The sequence below is a fragment of the Pituophis catenifer genome, unplaced genomic scaffold, assembly GCF_029215685.1.
Source record: "Pituophis catenifer annectens isolate HBS135680 unplaced genomic scaffold, rPitCat1.0.hap2 SCAF_5, whole genome shotgun sequence".
NCBI lineage: Eukaryota > Metazoa > Chordata > Lepidosauria > Squamata > Colubridae > Pituophis > Pituophis catenifer.
In genome coordinates, this window is record NW_027256885.1 from 69,721,435 (window position 1) to 69,742,105 (window position 20,671).

Sequence of the window (20,671 nt, forward strand, 5' to 3'; positions counted from 1 at the left end):
CAGATGGAGAGACGCAACCTGCTGCTGATGCCTGAAGAGGGGACACATCGCCAAGGCCTGCAGAGCAGCAGATCCAGCCCCGGAACCGCCCAGGCCAAGATTCCGCGAGAATCGCAGAGAAACCCAGAGGACATCCAAACGGTCCTCGAACCAGTCCCGGCGCGGAGAGGAAGAATATCTCCACAACAGAGCAGTGCACCAGACCACCATCGCCCACACGAGCGACGAGGGTGCCACCAAGTTCCATGTGACACTGTTGGCAGAGGGGTCACCGTGCAAGATGGAAGTAGACTCCGGGTCTGCCTACTCCATCATGGACTGGCAGCATCTGAAGCATCTGAAGCCATCCTGCAAAAAGACCCAGCTGAAACCCCCGAAGTCGAGGCTTGTGGACTTCAGCGGAAACCCCATCGGAGTCCTGGGCAGAACCACCATCCACATCCAATTCAAGGACTTCCAAGGCGAGCTTCCCATCACAATCGTGGAGAACAGCCGACCGAACCTGTTAGGAGTGGAGTGGTTTAAGCCGCTGGGGCTATCCATCGAAGGCATCCACCAAATTCACAGGGATGAACTCGACAACCTCATCGAAGAATTCAAAGAAGTCTTCGATGGTAAGCTGGGGAAATTTGTGGGAAGGCCAATCTCCTTTAATCTGGACAAGGGAATCACCCCAATTAGGCTTAAGCCCCGCCGGGTTCCGTTTGCCCTGCAGCCGAAAGTAGACGAGCAGCTGGATAAGCTGATCGCCCAGGGCGTCCTGGAACCGATCGATCATGCTTCATGGGAGACCCCCATTGTGACCCCACTGAAACATGATGGGTCTGTGCGCATCTGCGCCGACTACCGTTGTACCATCAACAAGGCGTTGGCACAGAGCGCATACCCAGTCCCAGTAGTGCAACATCTGCTGCATTCCCTGGGATCTGGCTCAATTTTTGCGAAACTGGACCTGGCCCAGGCTTACCAGCAACTGCCAGTGGACGAAAAAACGGCGGAGGCACAAACAATTGTCACGCACAGGGGGGCATTCAAATGCAACCGCCTCCAATTTGGAGTCAGCGCTGCCCCCGGAATTTTCCAATCTATGATGGAACGCCTTCTCCAAGGCGTTCCAGGGGTGGTGCCTTACTTTGACGATGTGCTTATCTCCAGAGACTCACAAGCACAACGCCTTGAAAGGCTCAGGCTTGTCCTGCAGCGATTCAAGGCTAAGGGCTTGAGGGTCAGGCGTGATAAGTGCATCCTAGGAGTACAGGAAGTTGAGTTCCTGGGCTATCTCATAGATAGTACTGGCATCCACCCCACCAAATCAAAAGTGAAAGCAATCCATGAAGCTCCAAGCCCGAAAAACAAAACGGAACTTCAGGCATTCCTTGGGTTGCTTAACTTCTATGCCATCTTTCTCAAACAGAAAGCCACAGTTGCTGAGCCACTCCACCGCCTGCTGGGGAAATCGGCTTCCTGGAAGTGGGGCCAGGAAGAGGAAGCAGCATTCCGAGCCATAAAAGGACTGTTAACTTCCAAAATACAGTACAACGAGACGCTCCCCATCAAACTGACTTGCGATGCGTCGCCTTACGGGGTGGGGGCAGTCCTCAGCCACGAACTGCCCAACGGCGCTGAAGCCCCAATCGCATATTTTTCAAAAACCATGTCCGGCGCGGAACGCAACTACAGCCAGCTGGACAAAGAAGCCCTGGCCATCGTTGCAGGAGTGAAACGGTTCCACGAGTATCTCTACGGGAGGAGTTTCATCATAGTCACCGATCACAAGCCACTCCTGGGGCTCCTCGCAGGCGACCAACCCACCCCGACCTTCATGTCCCCGCGGATGACGAGATGGGCCATCTTCCTAGCCGGCTACTCCTATAGGCTCGTGCAACAGCCAGGCACAGCCATAGGAAACGCCGACGCGCTGAGCAGATGCCCATTGAAGGATCCCGTAGAATACCCAGCCCCCACGCTCCACCTATTCCACATAGATGACGACTCCAGCTGTCCAGTCTCATCCGCAGATGTGGCCGTCCACACCCAAAAGGACCCCACACTCCGCCAAGTGAAGTCCTGGATCCTCATGGGGTGGCCATCTGAGAAGACGGAGGAAAGGTTCAGCCCGTTCGCCAGGAAGCAGAAGGAGCTGTCCACCATGAAGGGCTGTTTGCTATGGGGAGACAGGGTGCTGATCCCAAGCACTCTGCAACGGCGGACGCTAGAGACTTTGCATAAAGGGCATCCGGGCATCGTCCGCATGAAGGCCCTGGCACGGAGTTACGTCTGGTGGCCCTCACTGGACAGAGACATCGAAGAGTGGGTCTCCAGATGTGACCCGTGCCAAGAAGTACGCCCAGCGCCGCCACAAACCGAGACAGCGAAGTGGGAGACCCCCAGCAACCCCTGGTCGCGGATCCACATCGACTTCGCGGGTCCGATGCAAGGGCGACACCTCCTCATCGTGGTAGATACCTTCTCCAAGTGGCTCGAGGTGGTACCCATGGCATCTACCACAACAGAAGCAACGATCCGGGCCCTGCGCCGCCTTTTCGCCACACATGGACTGCCGGATGTGCTGGTCTCTGACAACGGGCCCCAACTCACGTCCCTGGCCATGGAATCATTCCTGGCAGGACTGGGCATCCGCCATGCCCTGTCTGCCCCGTACAGGCCGGCTGGGAACGGACAAGCGTAACGGATGGTGAGACTCACCAAGGAGGCACTCACCAAGATGGGCACGGGAGACTGGCAGGAACGGATAGACAACTTCCTCCTCACCCAGCACATCACGCCTCATGCCACCACCCACAAGAGCTGAACTGCTGATGGGCAGAAGGTTGAGGTCACCCTTGGACTGGCTGCACCCCCAATACAGCCCAGAAGTGACCGCAACCGCCAGCCGCCCGCTTCGCGCCTTCAGCAAAGGAGATTCAGTTTTCGCGCTGAATTTCAACGGCTCTCCTAAGTGGCTGAAGGGAAAGATAGACAGCACAACCGGCCCGAAGTCCTACACCGTGGAGCTGGAAGATGGACAGGTCTGTAGACGTCACATCGACCAGCTCCGGAAAAGGTGGGGGGAGCACACGAAAACCAGCCTGACGAGGGAGGCCTACAACACCCAGACGAGGTAGGCCTACAACACCCCGACGAGGTAGGCCTACAACACCCAGACGAGGTAGGCCTACAACACCCAGACGAGGTAGGCCTACAACATCCCGACGAGGTAGGCCTACAACACCCCGGCGAGGTAGGCCTGCCACACCCCTGCGAGGCAGACCGCCGCCATACCAACGAGGCCGGCCAAGCACACTACCAGGCACTGTCACGTCGACAGTCCAGCGAGGTAGACCGGGGCCAGCCGCATAGGGGATGGCAACACCAACCCAGCGAGGTGGGCACCCGGCAAGACAGGGCAAGGGACTACCAACCCAGCCCCCGAGTAGACCGGGACCTACCCAGAGGGGAAGCATCACACCCCACCAGTGAAGACAGCCGACGCCAGCCCGGCCAGGGAGACCTCCGCTCCAGGTGAGTAGACCGGGACCCAGCCAAGACGGGCACCCCACTACCCATGGGTGAGGGTGGCATACGACTCCCCGGCGAGGGGGACCCCCGCCCAACACAGAAGACAGCCCGGCAACAACAACCCGACCCAGATGACCCCAGTCACCAACCGGCGGTAGACCAGGGACTAGGGCGAAGGGAAAGCCGACAACATCCCAGCCAGAGAGACCTGCACCACCCCGGCAGGGGAGACCTCCGCCGATCCGCAGAGGTAGCCCCTCAACAACATCCCGACCAGGTCGACCGCTGCCGACCCGACGGGGTAGGCCAACGCCAGCCCAACCAAGGGGACCAGTGCCACCCCTGCGAGGTCGGACAACACGACACGAGCCAACACCATCCACAGCTGGCAGACCGGACCCGAGGGCACCCATCCAAACCACCCCCCAAATGACAGCAAGCCGAACCGCAGCCGAACCGCAGCGCCCGGGAGACCGGGGAGGAGCAAGTGACAGCCTGGGACTTACCGAGACTCAGACGCTCTTCCCGGGTCAGAACCGAGCAACCGCAACGAGACTATAGATCCACAGGCCAGGAGGAAGACCACCAGAACCAGCCATCCAAGGTCTGCGGTCCGGCCGGAGGCGCTGAGGGTGACCCCGCACACTCGCCAGCCGAACCGAGCCCGGTTCCGGGGAGGGAACCAGGAGACACAGGAGCCCCGTCCGTCCAGGTCGGGGACGAGGAAGAAGTGAGACTGCGCAGGTCAACTAGGGTGCCGAGGCGTCCTACGTACCTGCGTGATTACGTGACTTTTATTAATGAGGATTGACAGTTCCCGGACTAAGAGGGGAGGAGTGTTATGTCCTTATAAGGACATCCGCCCGGATTGGCTGCCAGCCATCGGGAGGGAAAGTTTGAATCACTGTCAGGGGCGGTGCGACTGCCGGAGCGAATATAAGGAGAGCTCCGGCAGCGCGCCCGCAGTCTGGTTGCTTACTTTGTAGCTAATAAAGTTACTAAATGTATCGAGCTGGTCACGTCTTCATTTCCTGCGCCTGATCTAACAGGGTGTGTGGGGTCTCTAACAATGCTTTGAGCTTTAACACATAGTGCTTATAAGCAATATCCTGAATAACAGCAAGCGATCTTCCTATAATCTTCTCAGCTGCCCTTACCACTCTCTGTAGGGGCTTTCCATCTGAGGCACGGCTGCCACCTAACTAAACAGTGATGCAGTTTGTTAAAACTTTCAATCATGCCTCTGTAAAAAGTGGCCAGGATAGAAGGAGAAAGATTGTAGTAGTGACTGTGAAGTTTCTTTGGGATGCTTCTCAGCCTAATTGTTAAGAAGATCATAGGATTGGGGGGGGGGGGGGCACTATTGCACTATCCAAAGCTCTTCAAATAAATGAGATGGTGGTGGTGGTGGTGGTGGTGGTGGTGATGGTGATGGTGATAATGATGATGGTGCCATAATTGCAGAGAATCTTTGGAGCAGCTACCTGACGAAAGGTGAAATACTTGAGAAGTCATTTTTGCACTTGGCTGATGTGGGAGGAGCTCTGAATCAGCAGTATGTCCTGGCTGATATATAAATATATATGCTTATAAAGTATATAAGCAAAGATTGAGTTTGTTTTGCATGGCTGGGAGGCCGAGGCATTTTTCCTCTTTCAATGTATAAGCCAAATTTGTGTGTGATGGACCACTTGTTATGAGCCAGGCTAAGATTTGATATTGGGATAAAACTCAATTATTAGAAATCCAAATCTTTGGTCAAGACAGAAGTGCCTCTTCCGTGCCAATGTGCTGAGATGGCAGACGGTATTTGACGTAGGTACAGAATTGTAAAAGGGCAAACTGACCCTAAACAGATACATCCTGTTGTTTAATGTTTATTGCACCCCAAATGTCATGTAGATTTTAGAGAAGAAATACTGCTTTCCTTACTGTCCTCTTTACTGCTCGTGAGGCGCCTTTGAGCCCCTTATCTCCTTTTATTATGTCTTGAGCTCCGGAGCTGAGAACCTGAGCCTGTGGGAACAGGGCTGTTATGTCTTTCCTAGAGATAGATTAAAGGGTACCTTCTACGTGTGAAATGTCGCACTCTTCGTAATAACTTTGCCTTTATACTGTATAAATATCTGGTCAAAATCAGCCATCTTTGTTCAGACCTTTTGGACTGTTTGAACCGTGCACAATAAACTCTTTCCTGCATTGAAGAGCTTGGCCTAGTCCGTCATTTTTCCTATAACAGAACCAACTCCGCTTGCTCAGTTAACATTTAATTTTATTGAAGGTTCTTCTGCTAAAAGCTTTTATGTAAAATACCAGTCAGTATTGTTCCTTATTGTTATTTCATTCAGTCACATAAAATGTACATTCCAGAAATGGATCAACTCTTATTTAAATGGTAGTGTCTTTCTAGGAATTATGGCTGGGTCAAATCGTTCAGGGGACCTAAAGGATGCCCAGAAATCGATTCCCATCGGTACCATCCTGGCTATTCTCACCACCTCCTTTGTGTGTATCCTTTGCAGCAGCTGGAGGCGCCTCCAGACAACCAGCCTTCTTACAATTCCGTTCCTTCTAAAATCAGTTTAATAGGAAATCAAGATCGATAAGGACTGTTTTGTATGGTTTTATAATCATTTTGACACAAGCATAGACATGTTTATCTATTTGTGGAATCTGGAGCTTGTAGAGAACTAGCAAACAATTTCAGTTGCTCTTTTAGACCAGTATATGGGTAGAGCAGTTTCTCAATTTTGCAATTTTAAAATATCTGGATTTCAACTCGTAGAATTCCTGAGCCGGCATGCCAGCTGGGGAATTAGCTCAAGTCCAAACATCTTAAAAGTTGCTAAGGTTGAGAAATACTGGTGTAGAGAGAGCTGTCAGAACATCATCTTCCTCTTGGCCAACCTTCCTCATTCTTGACCAAAAAGAATGCCTTGCTTAGGTTCTGGAATTTGGACTCTTCTAATAATGCCAGTATGCTGCTTTAACAAATTCCAGATGTTTGGGGGCACATTGAACCCAGAATTTTCTCCAGTGAGGATTACTGCTTTGTTGTCTTGAAATTATGTTTCCTCACCCACAGATACAAAGCTACCGGCAAGGAAATATATCAAAGCTGTTTACAATTTCAGCCCTGTAGTTCATTTTGCACTGATACCAGGACCATGCCTTTGTTTGGCTGGAATGTGTTAGGATTAATAAGCAAGGGAAGCTAAAAATGATTTGATAAAGTTATCTTATGAGAAGACTGGTTGTTCATTTTTACTACCTTGTTCTTTGCACAAAATTTACCTTTGACTCTTGCCATATTAGATCTTAGCAACGTAGTGCTGTTTGGGGCATGCGTAGAAGGCATTGTACTCAGGGACAAGTAAGTAATACTACCTTGGCTTTCTCTAATCTTATAATTTTCCAGTAGTAGAAACTGCTGGTACATTTTTCTGTGTGTAGATTTTAGATTGGGTTGGCTATAAAGTTCGTTTGTGGTAAGCATCGGGAATGCTTGATACATGCTTCTTTTTTAAGCCGGATATTTGTGATTAGAGATAGTTTTTTTTTTCATTTTGATTTATATGCCACCCTTCTCCGGAGACTCAGGGCGGCTTACAATGCGTTAAGCAATAGCCTTCATACTTTTGTATATATTATACAAAGTCAGCTTATTGCCCCCACAAACCGGGTCCTCATTTTACCTACCTTAGAAAGGATGGAAGGCTGAGTCAACCTTGAGCCTGGTGAGAATTGAACTCGCAGTAATTGCAGGCAGCTGGAAGCTAAATACTACCTTTAACAGTAGCATTAGTCTGCTGCACCACTCAGGCTCATGTTTGATGTATTGGTTAAGGCAGCGGTCCTCAATCCCTGGGGCGTGGCCCACTATAAAGTCCCTTTGAAGTTGCTTTAAATACTATTTGCTAAATAGCAACAATGCCAAAGGACACTCATTCATCTAGCCTCTTTATGAACTTCCCAGATACGTTAGGATGATCTCTGTGTGACAGAAGTTACTAGACCAGATGGGCTTTTCCTGATTCAGGAAAATTCTCACATACAGGAGTGCACCGGGGTGCTATTCAGCAAGTTCTGACATGTTCTGGAGAACCGGTAGCGGAAATTTTGAGTAGTTCAGAGAACCGGCAAATGCCACCTCTGGCTGGCCCCAGAGTGGGGTGGAAATGGAGTTTTTGCAATATCCTTCCCCTGGAGTGGGGTGGGAATGGAGATTTTGCAGTATCCTTCCCCTGCTACGCCCACCAAGCCACGCCCACAGAACCGGTAGTAAAAAAAATTGAATTCCACCACTGGAATGCACACTATGAATTGTATTATTTCCACTGGAATCAGAAGGATCTTTGCAATGAATTTGTATGGTCTAATAATAAATATAGTACTGGCAGTCCTCGACTTACGACAGTTCATTTAGTGGCCATTCAAAGTTACGACGGCACTGAAAAAAGTGACTTAAGACCATTTTTCACACTTATGACAGTTGCAGCATCCACATGACCATGTGATCAAAATTCAGATTTGTGGCAACTGACTCATATTTATGACAGTTGCAGTTTTTCCATAGCACTGCTTCCTACATTCCATGGCTGGGTATTTCACATATAGGTTGATTGGGAACTGAGTGATGAATATTTAAATTTCTTGTTGGTCTCCTCCCACTCTGTGCTCTCCTGGTCAGTCTTTTCACTCAGTTGATTAGGGAACGAGTGTTGAAATCGCTCTGTGCTTTAATTATTTAATTGTGCTTAGTTGTTAACGTAATTTTTTTATCTTAGTCTTTTAATTTGGTATTTTCTTCTTTTTCCTTTTCTTTTACTGAGGCTGATTACTTTTTTCTTTGGTGCTGCAGAGGTGTGGTAACGAGCCTGGGGCTCCAGGCCGTTCCACACCCTTGGACTTTTTGAGATCTAGCAGCTTGCCGGATTCTGACCCGGCTGGGCAGGTCCAAGGATTGATATAGCCGCAGGCGGGGGTGCTGGTGAACTGGTGAGCCGGTAAGACCGCTACCGCCTCAGCCTCAGTGGAATTTGTTGTGTAGCGGCTCCAGAGTCCATGCCCAGGCTTGTGGCACACTCCGACGTGTTTCACTGATTTCTGCCGCCGTTTGAGCCTTTTTCTGGCTAGGCGGCCACTTTTGCTTGGCGACAAGCCTCTCGGAGCGAAGACAGCAGCAGCCAGGATTGCCACTCGCCCGAAGGGACCAGGACCGATCCGGATGCAAGGAGGCAGTTAGTGCTGCGGGCGGTCGCCATTTGCCTGGGGAATCGTAGCAGCCGCCATTTTTTACCGCGGAGATTACAGCGGCCGCCATTTGTGACGGGAAAATTATAGAGGCTGCCATTTTGAGGCGGCGAGGGCTTTCAGCGGCGGCTAATTATTGGACCCTGTGGTGGCTGCCATTGGCATTCCCAGACTTGGTAATTCTGGTCTGCACAGAGGGGAGCTCTGTAGTTTATGAAGGCATTGTTGGTCTTGTACCAGAGCCTCTGCCTTCAGTAACTGGCTAGTAACGTTGGGACAGTTTGTATTATAATTTTTCCTGTCTGGCTGAACCATCTGGGGCGCTCCCTCCTTCCCCCCTCCCCTCTCTGCTCCACCTCTACCTGTCTGCATTGTTGGAGTCACTGAGAGTCTTCAAAGGGGGGGGGGTGCCAATACAGGTGGTGATTACCTGTTTATGGAATTGTGTATTTTTCATTGCCCTCGTGTCTTACAGGCAATTGATTGTGCTGGACATGGCTGATCCAGTCCTTTCTTCAGATCTGGAGGCAGAGGCCAGCCCTCCTAGGGAGGTGGCACCTACTGGATCCAAGGCCAAAGATAAGAGCAAGGTGCCCAGGGCGTTCAGGGCCCGTACTAGAGCCTCCTCTGCCAAGGAAAAAGATACTCTCAGATGCCATAAGGCTCTGGAAAAACAGTTTGACAAGGCTAGACGCTTATCTGGGGATAACTTACCTTCTACACCTGTTCCTGTGCCTGTCTCCTCTCCTCCACCGGTGTTTGGAGCTATGCCCCATCATTTACCTCCAGAACATCCTGACTTACCCCAGGGGACTAGCAGAGTCCATCTTTCTTTGGACAGTGCTCGGACTCAGGGGGCCACTACCAACCTGTCTCAGGGGTCTCCTCAAGAGTTGGAAGACCCTGCGACATTGCAGCCGCCCGCTGAGATTGCTGCTTCTACTTCGGCTGGAGGCCTCATATCTATTGGAAGTGAGAATCCACTGAACTTTCATTCTATGCTGTCAGACACTCTGGCAAAGATTCTAGCAGCAGGACTTCAACAGAGTGTGATTCCGGGGCCTTCTGCTGACCCTCAACCGTCTGGGCAGGGTCGCCTACCCGACAAACCTTCTACTTCAACTCACCGGGATTATGCCTCTTCTGAGGAGTCTGATACAGGTGAGGTCTTTCCCGAGGAAATGGAATTTTCAGAGGACGAAGGCCTTCTTCCTGACCAACCGGCGTTTACAGGCTTATTCCGTCCTGCAGTCTTCAAATCGTTGCTGCATAAGGCAAAGATGACTACCAAATTTGGCTTGGTGACAGCCACACCGGAGGGATCTCTTCCACTTCTGACTCTCCATGATCCTCTATTTCAGGTGGCTAAGCCAGACAAGGATGTGATTCCATGCCCGCCACTCTTTTCGGAAGTGGTGCAGAGTGGGTGGGCCCAACCTGGCTCTCTAACAGCTCCAAGTGGGTTGGACAAGAAATTTTATTGTTCGGCTCCTGAACTGGAAGATTTATTAGCCCTACCTGTAGTGGATCCACCTGTGGCAGCTCTATCCTCTTCCTCGGTCATTTCCAGTGACATTGTTGATGGGCTCCGATCCGAGGATAGGAAGGCTGAGTTGGCCTTTCGGAAGACTCACCAGGTGGTGGCCTGGGCGATCAAGACAGCCACTGCCACTTCATTCTTCACTAGAGCGTACCTGCTTTGGTTACGCCAACTGCAGGAGAGACTTCCTCCTGAGGACGCCAGACTCCATCAAGATGTCAACAAATTGGTAGCAGCGGCTGAATACTCAGCGGATGCATCACTCAATGCTGCTAAGTTTGCGTCATGCGCTCTTTCTTCGACGGTTACGTCTCGCAGGTTGTTCTGGCTTCGCAATTGGAGAGCTGACGCGAAAACTAAATGGAAACTTGCCTCAGCTCCTTACAAGGCCCCAAGTCTCTTTGGCGCAGCTTTAGAGCCTCTACTGATCAAGGACAAAGACAAAAGAAAGATCCTTCCATCGTCGTATCACAGGCCTGAGCGCAGATACGCTCTTTACAGTCAGCGCCAGTCCTTTCGGCCCGCTTCAGGCTCTAGGGGGCCTTATCAGCCACGATCCTACCTCCAGGGCAGGTACCGTTCTTCGGACAGACAATCCTTCCGTGACCGGGGCCGACCACAACCCCCAGCTAAACGACCATTTTGGGGATCAGGCTTCAGGTCGTTCCGTCGAGGTAAATGACTCAGAGCCATCGGCTCCCATTGGTGGGCGGCTCCAGCAATTCCACCACCAATGGGAGGCCTCTACGTGCGAGCAGTGGATCCTTCGCACGGTGACCCACGGGCTTTGCTTAGAATTCCAATCCAGCCCTCCCAGTCGCTTCATTCGTTGTCCGGTGTCCCCTCTCCAGGAAAAGAGACAATTGATGGAGGCTGAACTTGCCCATCTTCTTTCCATCAACGCCATCGAACCAGTTCCCGTATCTCAAGAAGGGACAGGCTTTTATTCCACGGTGTTCCTGGTGTCCAAGTCCTCGGGGGGATACAGAGGCATCTTGAATCTCAAATATCTAAACCAATTTATACTCTACCGCAGGTTCAAGATGCAGTCTCTGAGGTCCATTCTGGTGTGCGTTCAACAGGGAGATCTGCTGCAATCAGTGGACCTCAAGGAGGCGTATTTACATGTGCCAATTCATCCGGCACATCGCAAGTACCTTCGCTTCGAATACAATGGCCGACATTTTCAGTACTGAGCAATGCCATTCGGGCTCTCCTCTGCCCCAAGGACATTTACCAAGTTGGTAGCGGTGGTAGCTGCTCAGATCCGGATCCTTCCAGTTCGCATACTTTGTTATCTGGATGACATCCTTGTCCTGTCCTCGTCTCGGAGGCAGGCGAGGGAGGACATCAAGTCGGTGATCACCATTTTCCAGGGTCACGGGTTCTCAATCAACGAGCTCAAAAGTCATCTCAGACCGACCAACCTCATTCTCCACCTGGGTGCAGTCATCGATTCGGACAAAGGCCAGGTTTTCCTGTCCCCAGACAGGATAAAGAGTCTTTCCGGCTTAGTGTCTCAAGTGCAGTCCCAGAGATCGTCTTTCCCTCTTCTACTCTCACAGTTGTTGGGGAAGATGGTCTCCTGTATAGCCATCGTTCCTTGGGCTCGCAGACACTCTCAACAGTTACAGTGGTTCCTGTTACAGTACCAGAAGTCAGGACGGGGGTCCTCCAAGACTCCAGTTTTGGTGCCACCCGAGGTTCGCCTATCGCTCCGGTGGTGGCAGTTCCCGGCCTTGCACGTTCCTGGAACCAGATCGCCAGGTCTTAACATCAGATGCGAGTCTGCAAGGGTGGGGAGCCCACCTAGCGGGTCAAGTGACGCAAGGATTGTGGTCCCCGGCAGAGAAATCCCACAGCATCAACTGGCTGGAGCTGAGGGCGGCACGCCTCGCCCTCCGCTTCTTTTGCCTAGCTTTGGAGGGCCAACATGTCCTGCTCCTCACGGACAACATGACCACGGAAGCTCATGTAAACCGGGAAGGGGGTACTCGATCAAAGCCCCTGATGCTCGAGGCGGAGTAGTTGCTGGATTGGGCGGAATGTCACACCCTGTCGCTGCGGGCAAACCACATCTCGGGTCAGGCCAACGTTTACGCCGATTGGCTCAGCAGGAGGATGCTCGACCCAGCAGAGTGGCAGCTCCATTCTCAAATCTTTCGGGACATTACTCAGAGATTCAGCATGCCTCTCATGGATCTCTTCGCATTGCCTCAGAACGCCCAGCTACCCAGGTTCTTCTCCCGCTTCCTGGCCATAGGGGCAGAAGCTTGTGACGCACTCTGCTGCCAGTGGCCTCCCAGCCTGCTTTATGCCTTTCCACCACTTCCCTTGATTCCGAAGGTCGTACGGAAGATTCTGAAGGAAGGAGCGGAGGTCCTGCTCGTCGCCCCTCTCTGGCCGCGCAGGGCCTGGTACGCCGACTTGATGAGCCTTTCTGTCTTGCCTCCATGGATGATCCCTCAGCACAAGGTCTCTCTCAGCCAGGGGGTCATCACCCACCCTGAGCCCCAGTGGCTCCGGTTGACCATCTGGCACTTGAGAGGGTCCTGCTGAGGAGGGATGGATTACCGGAAGATATCATACGTACCATCCAATCTTCGCGACGTCCATCGATGATCCATATTTACGAGGCTTCCTGGAAGGCGTTCTGTCTCTGGTGCTCACGGCGGCATGTGGATCCTATGAGGGTGGATGTTTCAGATGTCCTGCAATTCTTACAGTCCGGGTTAGACAGGGCTCTGGCCCCTACGACCTTGAGACGGCAGGTCGCGGCTCTTGCGACGGTTCTCTCCCGTGACCTGTTTAATTCCTTGTCACATGATCCGAAGATCAGAGGTTTTCTTCGTGGAGCTGCAGTCATTTCGCCTCCGATTGTTCACCGGTATCCGTCCTGGGACTTACCTCTGGTTCTCCATGTGCTTACGTTAGAACCATTTGAGCCATTGGGGTCCATCAGTCTCAAGTTTCTATCCTTTAAACTGGCATTCCTGCTTGCCATCACATCTGCTAGGAGAATCTCCGAGATTGCGGCCCTGTCGGTACGTAAGGACCTCTGCATTTTCCATGCAGACAGAGTGGTGATGAGATTGGACCCTACTTTCATGCCAAAGGTGAACTCCTGGTTTCATCGGGCACAGGAGCTCATCTTGCCAGACTTTTGTCCAGATCTGCGCCACCCTCAGGAGGACCGTTGGCACACATTGGACGTACGGAGGGTGTTACGTAGGTACCTCAGACGTACTGCTTCCTTTCATCAGATGGAGGCCCTTTTGGTATCTTTCCATCCAGCTTCTATGGGCAAGAAGGTGTTTTCGGCGACGGTGGGGAGATGGATAAAGGCCTGCATTGCTACAGCGTATGAACGCCAAGCCAGGTCTGTTCCGGGCAGGATCCTTGCTCACTCTACCCGCAGTGCAGCGACCATGGCTGCGTGGGCTATGCAAGCTTCCATCACGGACATCTGTCACGCTGCTACGTGGTCTTCTGTTTCACCGTTTATCCAACATTACAAGATTGACGCCTACGCCTCGGCCGAGGCTTCATTTGGTCAGAGAGTGCTACAACAGGTCCACTCTGTCCAGGGAGTGGCGAGCAGTCAGCCTCCCGCCCAATGAGTGTAAGCTTGGGTATATCCCAGCCATGGAATGTAGGAAGCAGCACTATGGAAAATGGACGTTGACTTACCTGAACGTCCCTTTTCGGAGCACTGCGACTACATTCCATTCCCTCCCTTGTTCCAGCTGCCTGCTTTGGTTGACCTGTTGGTTGGAGGGGTTGTTTCTCTTGTCTTCCCTACAGTTTCTGTTACCTTGTTTCTTCGTGAAAAGACTGACCGGGAGAGCACAGTGTGGGAGGAGACCAACAAGAAATTTAAATATTCATCACTCAGTTCCCAATCAACCTATATGTGAAATACCCAGCCATGGAATGTAGTCGCAGCGCTCCGAAAAGGGACGTTCAGGTAAGTCAACGTCCAGTCCCGGGGTCATGTGTGATCCCTTTCTGTTAACTTTGACAAGCAAAGTCAATGGGGAAGCCAGATTCACTTATCAACTGTGTTACCAACTTCACAACTGCAATCGATGATTCACTTAACTGCTGGGGCAAGAAAGGTTGTGAAATGGTGCCCATTTCACTTTTGCTAAGAAAACTTTTGCTAAGTTTTCACTTAGCAGTATAAATTTTGGGCTCAGTTGTGGCTGTAAGTCCAGGACTGCCTGTTAGAGCATATCATTTCTTTCCATAGTTTGCCTCAGGTGCACTTCTAGCCATGAAACTTTTAAGGATTCAACTTAACAACCTTTCATTCTTGTGTCCATCCGATAGATTTGGCGACACAGTAAAGGGGAACCTGGTGGTGGGCACCCTCTCCTGGCCATCCCCTTGGGTCATTGTCATTGGTTCGTTCTTCTCCACATGTGGAGCTGGGCTGCAGAGCCTCACAGGTGCACCCCGGTTACTGCAGGCCATAGCTAAGGACAACATCATACCCTTCCTGCGGGTGAGTGGCCATATTTTGCTTTCAGGTAGCAATAGCAATAGCACTTAGACTTGAACATTGGGGGCTATCTAGCAAAATGAAATTCAATGATGAAAAATGTAAGGTTCTACATTTAGGCAAGAAAAACAAAATGCACAGGTACAGTATATGTGGTATCTCACTCAATAGTAGTAACTGTTGAGAGGGAGTCCTAGTGGACAACCATTTAAATATGAGCCAGCAGTGTGCAGCAGCTGCCAAAAAAGCCAACACAGTTCTAGGTTGCATAAACAGGGATAGAATCAAGATCACGTGAAGTGTTAATACCACTTTATAATGCCTTGGTAAGGCCACACTTGGAATACTGCATTCAGTTTTGGTGGTCACAATGTAAAAAAGATGTTGAGACTCTAGAAAGAGTGCAGAGAAGAGCAACAAAGATGATTCGGGACAGGAGGCTAAAACATACGAAGAAGGGTTGCAGGAACTGGGTATGTCTAGTTTAATGAAAAGAAGGACTAGGGGAGACATGATAGCAGTGTTCCAATATCTCAGGGGCTGCCCCAAAGAAGAGGGAGTCAAGCTATTCTCCAAAGCACTTGAGTGCAGGACAAGAAGCAATGGGTAGAAACTAACCAAGGAGAGAAGCAACTTAGAACTAAGGAGAAATTTCCTGACAGTTAGAACAATTAATCAGTGGAACAACTTGCCTCCAGAAGTTGTGAATGCTCCAACACTGGACGTTTTTAAGAAGATGTTGAATAACCATTTGTCTGAAGTGGTGTAGGGTTTCCTGCCTAAGCAGGGGGTTGGACTAGAAGACCTCCAAGGTCCCTTCCAATTAGAATAGAATAACAGAGTTGGAAAGCTAATAACTCTGTTATTCTATTATATATACCACTTGACAGTGCTTTTATAGCCCTCTCTAAGCGGTTTACAGAGTCAGCATATTGCCCCCAACAATCTGGGTCCTCATTTGACCCACCTCGGAAGGATGGAAGGCTGAGTCAACCTTGAGACTGGTGAGATTCGATCCGGCAAATTGCAGGCAGCCAGCAGGCAGCAGACGTAGCCTGCAGTACTGCACTCTAACCACTGCGCCATCGCTGCTCTTGGAGGGAATGTATAGGGTTAAATCATACGCTCTCTGCTTCTCTCACACATGCATTCGTTTTAGGTTTTTGGCCACGGTAAGGCCAACGGGGAGCCCACCTGGGCTTTGCTTCTGACCGCCGGCATTGCAGAACTTGGGATCCTGATTGCATCCTTGGACATGGTTGCCCCTATTCTCTCCATGTAAGCGTCCTCTTCCTCGTGGGTTGGGGTCCCAAGGAAATGCACATTGCTGACACCACTAGATGCTTTTCTAGGTTCTTCCTGATGTGTTACCTCTTTGTCAACCTAGCCTGCGCCTTACAAACTTTACTACGCACCCCCAATTGGAGACCACGCTTCCGGTACTACCATTGGTAAGAACACTCTACCTAATTGTTGAAAAGGAAGGGAGAGGGCACAAATGGATGCCAAAGATGAAGAGGTTGGGAGGAATTTAGACTCCTAACTCCTACAGGCCATTATGACAAAATAAATTTGGCCTGCAGATTATACGTAAGAGGCCAACGGGGGCCCAGCAAGATCCATAAATTGTTCGTATTCTCTTTGGTTGAATTCTAGCTCCCACGGTCATTAGGAAACTGTGTGTGTACCCTTGTCCTTCCAATTTCTCTCTTCATAGGATACTCTCCTTCATGGGCATGAGTATCTGTGTGGCGCTCATGTTCATCTCCTCCTGGTATTACGCAATTATTGCAATGGTGATAGCTGGCATGATCTACAAATATATTGAGTATCATGGGTGAGTGCTCCTGAACTGTTTTGGATTGGTTCTGTGTGGCCTTGGCTCAGTGAGGATTTCTTGTCGTTAGATTTACTCCCTCCCTAACCCTGATCCTAACCCTGCCCTAACTTAATGGTAAGCACCTGGGTTCTGCAGGATCGCCTGTTTTGCTCTGTCTGCAACGATTCTGGAAAGGACAGACTTACTGTGACATGCTTGTTTGGCTGAACTCTACTTCCCTTGCAGGGCTGAGAAGGAATGGGGCGATGGCATCCGTGGCTTGTCCCTGAGTGCCGCCCGTTTTGCTTTGCTGCGCCTTGAGGAGGGGCTACCCCACACCAAAAATTGGAGGTAGGGAAGCCACGGATTGCTTTCGGACTCTTGTTGCCTCAACATCGGGCAGTGCTGCATAGAAAATGCAAACTCAAATTCAGAATAGATCTGGAAGGGACCTTGGAGGTCTTCCAGTCTAACCCCCTTGCTCAAACAGCAGACCCAATACCAGACCTGTCAAACTGGTGGCCCACGGGCTGGATATGTCATGTGCAGGCCACGCCCAACCCAGCTCCGCAAAGGCAAAAAACATCGCGATCCGGCCTGTGACACGATCGAGTTTGACACCCGTGCCCTACACCATTTCAGACAAGTGGCTATACAGTCTCCTTAAAAACCTCCAGTGATGAAACACAGCTTCTGAAGGCAAGGCATTCCACTGGTTAATTGTCCTCACTGTTAGGAAATTTCTCCTTAATTCCAGGTTGCTTCTCTCCTTGATTAGTTTCCATCCATTGTTTCTTGTCCTGCTCTCTGATGATTTGGAAAATGAGTCAATCCCCTCTTCTTTGTGGCAGCCTCTCAAATACTGGAATACTGCTATCATGTCCCCCCAGTCCTTCTTTTCTCTAGACTAGCCAAACCCAAATCCTGCAACCGTTCTTAATGTTTTTAGCCTCCAGGCCTTTAATCATCTTAGGTGCTCTTCTTTGCCCTTTTTCCAAAGTCTCAACACCTTTTTTGTAATGCATTGACCAAAACTGGATGCGCTACTGTGTTTCCCCGAAAATAAGACCCTGCCTTATATTTTTTTTGAACCCTGAAAGGCTTGGCCTTATTTTCGGGGAGGTCTTATTATTTTGGCGCGCGTGGAGCAAGATGGGGCTCCTCTTGCTGTCGTACCTGATTTCCAGCTCTGCGTTTAAATATTTTTGGGGGGAGGCTTATTTTAGCACATGCTCAAAAGCCCAATTGGGCTTATTATCAGGGGATGTCTTATTTTCGGGGAAACGGGGTATTCCAAATGTGGCCTTACTAAAGCTTGATCAAACGGAATACTTACGCATGTGGATTTACATGTATTACAGTCAGGTCCAGAAATATTGGGACATCGACACAATTCTAACATCTTTGGCTCTATACACCACCATAATGGAGTTGGAATGAAACAAACACAATGTGCTTTAACTGCAGACTGTCAGCTTTAATTTGAGGGTATGTACATCCAACTCAGGTGAACGGTGTAGGACTTACAGCAGTTTGTATATGTGCCTCCCACTTGTTAAGGGACCAAAGGTAATGGGACAATTGGCTTCTCAGCTGTTCCATGGCCAGGTGTGTGATATTCCCTCATTACCCCAATTACAATGTGCAGATAAAAGGCCCAGAGTTCATTTCAAGTGTGCTATTTGCATTTGGAATCTGTTGCTGTCAACTCTCAAGATGAGAGCCAAAGAGCTGTCACTATCAGTGAAGCAAGCCATCATTAGGCTGAAGAAACAAAACAAACCCATCAGAGAGATAGCAAGAACATTAGGCGTGGCCAAAACAACTGTTTGGAACATTCTCAAAAAGAAGAAATGCACCGGTGAGCTCAGCAACACCAAAAGACCCGGGAGACCACAGAAAACAACTGTGGTGGATGACCGAAGAATTCTTTCCCTGGTGAAGAAAACACCCTTCACAACAGTTGGCCAGATCAAGAACACTCTCCAGGAGGTAGGTGTATGTGTGTCAAAGTCAACAATCAAGAGAAGACTTCACCAGAGTGAATACAGAGGGTTCACCACAAGATGTAAACCATTGGTGAGCCTCAAAAACAGGAAGGCCAGATTAGAGTTTGCCAAACAACATCTAACAAAGCCTTCACAGTTCTGGAACAAGATCCTATGGACAGATGAGACCAAGATCAACTTGTACCAGAGTGATGGGAAGAGAAGAGTATGGAGAAGGAAAGGAACTGCTCATGATCCTAAGCATACCACCTCATCAGTGAAGCATGGTGGTGGTAGTGTCATGGCGTGGGCATGTATGGCTGCCAATGGAACTGGTTCTCTTGTATTTATTGATGATGTGACTGCTGACAAAAGCAGCAGGATGAATTCTGAAGTGTTTCAGGCAATATTATCTGCTCACATTCAGCCAAATGCTGCAGAACTCATTGGACGGCGCTTCACAGTGCAGGTGGACAATGACCCAAAGCATACTGCAAAAGCAACCAAAGAGTTTTTGAAGGGACAGAAGTGGAATGTTATGCAATGGCCAAGTCAATCACCTGACCTGAATCCCATTGAGCATGCATTTTTGAGATATTAGATTTTTAATTGTTTAATGGGTTTTAGTCGTAAGGTTCTTAAATTTTTGGCCAAAGGGTATAATTCTTTTAAATTTTTAAATTTTGTATTGGATGTTTTTTACTTGGCTGTGCACTGCCCTGAGTCCACTAGGAGAAGGGCAGTATACAAATTTAAATAAAATAAAATAAATAAATAAATAAATTTCACTTGCTGAAGACAAAACTGAAGGGAAAATGCCCAAGAACAAGCAGGAACTGAAGACAGTTGCAGTAGAGGCCTGGCAGAGCATCACCAGGGATGAAACCCAGCGTCTGGTGATGTCTATGCGTTCCAGACTTCAGGCTGTGATTGACTGCAAAGGATTTGCAACCAAGTATTAAGAAGGGAAAGTTTGATTTATGATTATTATTCTGTCCCATTACCTTTGGTCCCTTAACAAGTGGGAGGCACATATGCAAACTGCTGTAAGACCTACACCGTTCACCTGAGTTGGATGTACATACCCTCAAATTAAAGCTGACAGTCTGCAGTTAAAGCACATTGTGTTTGTTTCATTCCAACTCCATTGTGGTGGTGTATAGAGCCAAAGATGTTAGAATTGTGTTGATGTCCCAATATTTCTGGACCTGACTGTATTTGCTGCAGAATAAATTCTTACGTCTTGTGTGTGTTTTGGGGCAAAAGTCTAAATTCATCTGCTCCTTCAACTCTTTAACATGCACGTGTTGGGCTTCCATTTCTCCCTAGGCCACAATTGCTGGTGCTGCTAAAGTTGGATGAGGATCTCCATGTGAAGCATCCACATGTGCTCACCTTTGCTTCTCAGCTGAAAGCTGGCAAAGGACTCACTATTGTAGGTTCGGTCATGGTGGGTAACTTCCTGGAGAGTTACAGTGAAGCCTTGGCTGCTGAACAGGTGAGATTTCATGGAAGTGCATTTCAGCTGAGTGTGTGCCGCCGATTAAGGTAGGAGGCTACAAGAAGAGCAGCTACTATATCCGTGTAAAGCAAAGCTTTCGGATAATTAAGAGACAAGAAAAGTAGGAGAACGCCTGATATTTCATATTTCGGTTGGCTCAGTGACATGTCTTCTCCAGCTAACATGTTTTCCAAAAGTTCAGGAATTAAGGTGCCCGTCTCAATCTGACTACCTAAAATCTTTTAACTGTACTTTTGTTAAGAGGGGTTTTTCAAGCTTGCCATATCATGAAACGTAAATTAGAATTTTGCGTTCGGTCAAGCTAACTTTTATGTGTTGGATGATGCCATCATAAAGTTAGCACAGCACAGCACAGCACAGCACAGCACAGCACAGCACAGCACAGCACAGCAGTTGGAAGGGACCTTAGAGGTCTTACTAGTCCAACCCCCTGTTCAGGCAGGAAACCCTGTACCCGTGATGGCGAACCTATGGCACGCGTGCCACAGGCGGCACATGTAGCCATACCAGTGGGCACGTGAACGCA

The 20,671-nt window shown here is 49.7% G+C and overlaps 1 protein-coding gene across 1 annotated transcript in view; it reads left to right on the forward strand.

The window, feature by feature from the left end:
• The window catches only part of SLC12A6 (solute carrier family 12 member 6), a 49,134-nt gene that overhangs the window by 21,317 nt on the left and 7,146 nt on the right, over positions 1 to 20,671 (forward strand). Inside the window, 9 exon segments of the mRNA XM_070944524.1 lie at positions 4,984 to 5,113; positions 5,919 to 6,028; positions 6,835 to 6,892; positions 14,645 to 14,819; positions 15,976 to 16,094; positions 16,169 to 16,267; positions 16,534 to 16,653; positions 16,882 to 16,986; positions 19,953 to 20,121. Coding sequence (XP_070800625.1) covers positions 4,984 to 5,113; positions 5,919 to 6,028; positions 6,835 to 6,892; positions 14,645 to 14,819; positions 15,976 to 16,094; positions 16,169 to 16,267; positions 16,534 to 16,653; positions 16,882 to 16,986; positions 19,953 to 20,121 — 1,085 coding nt within the window.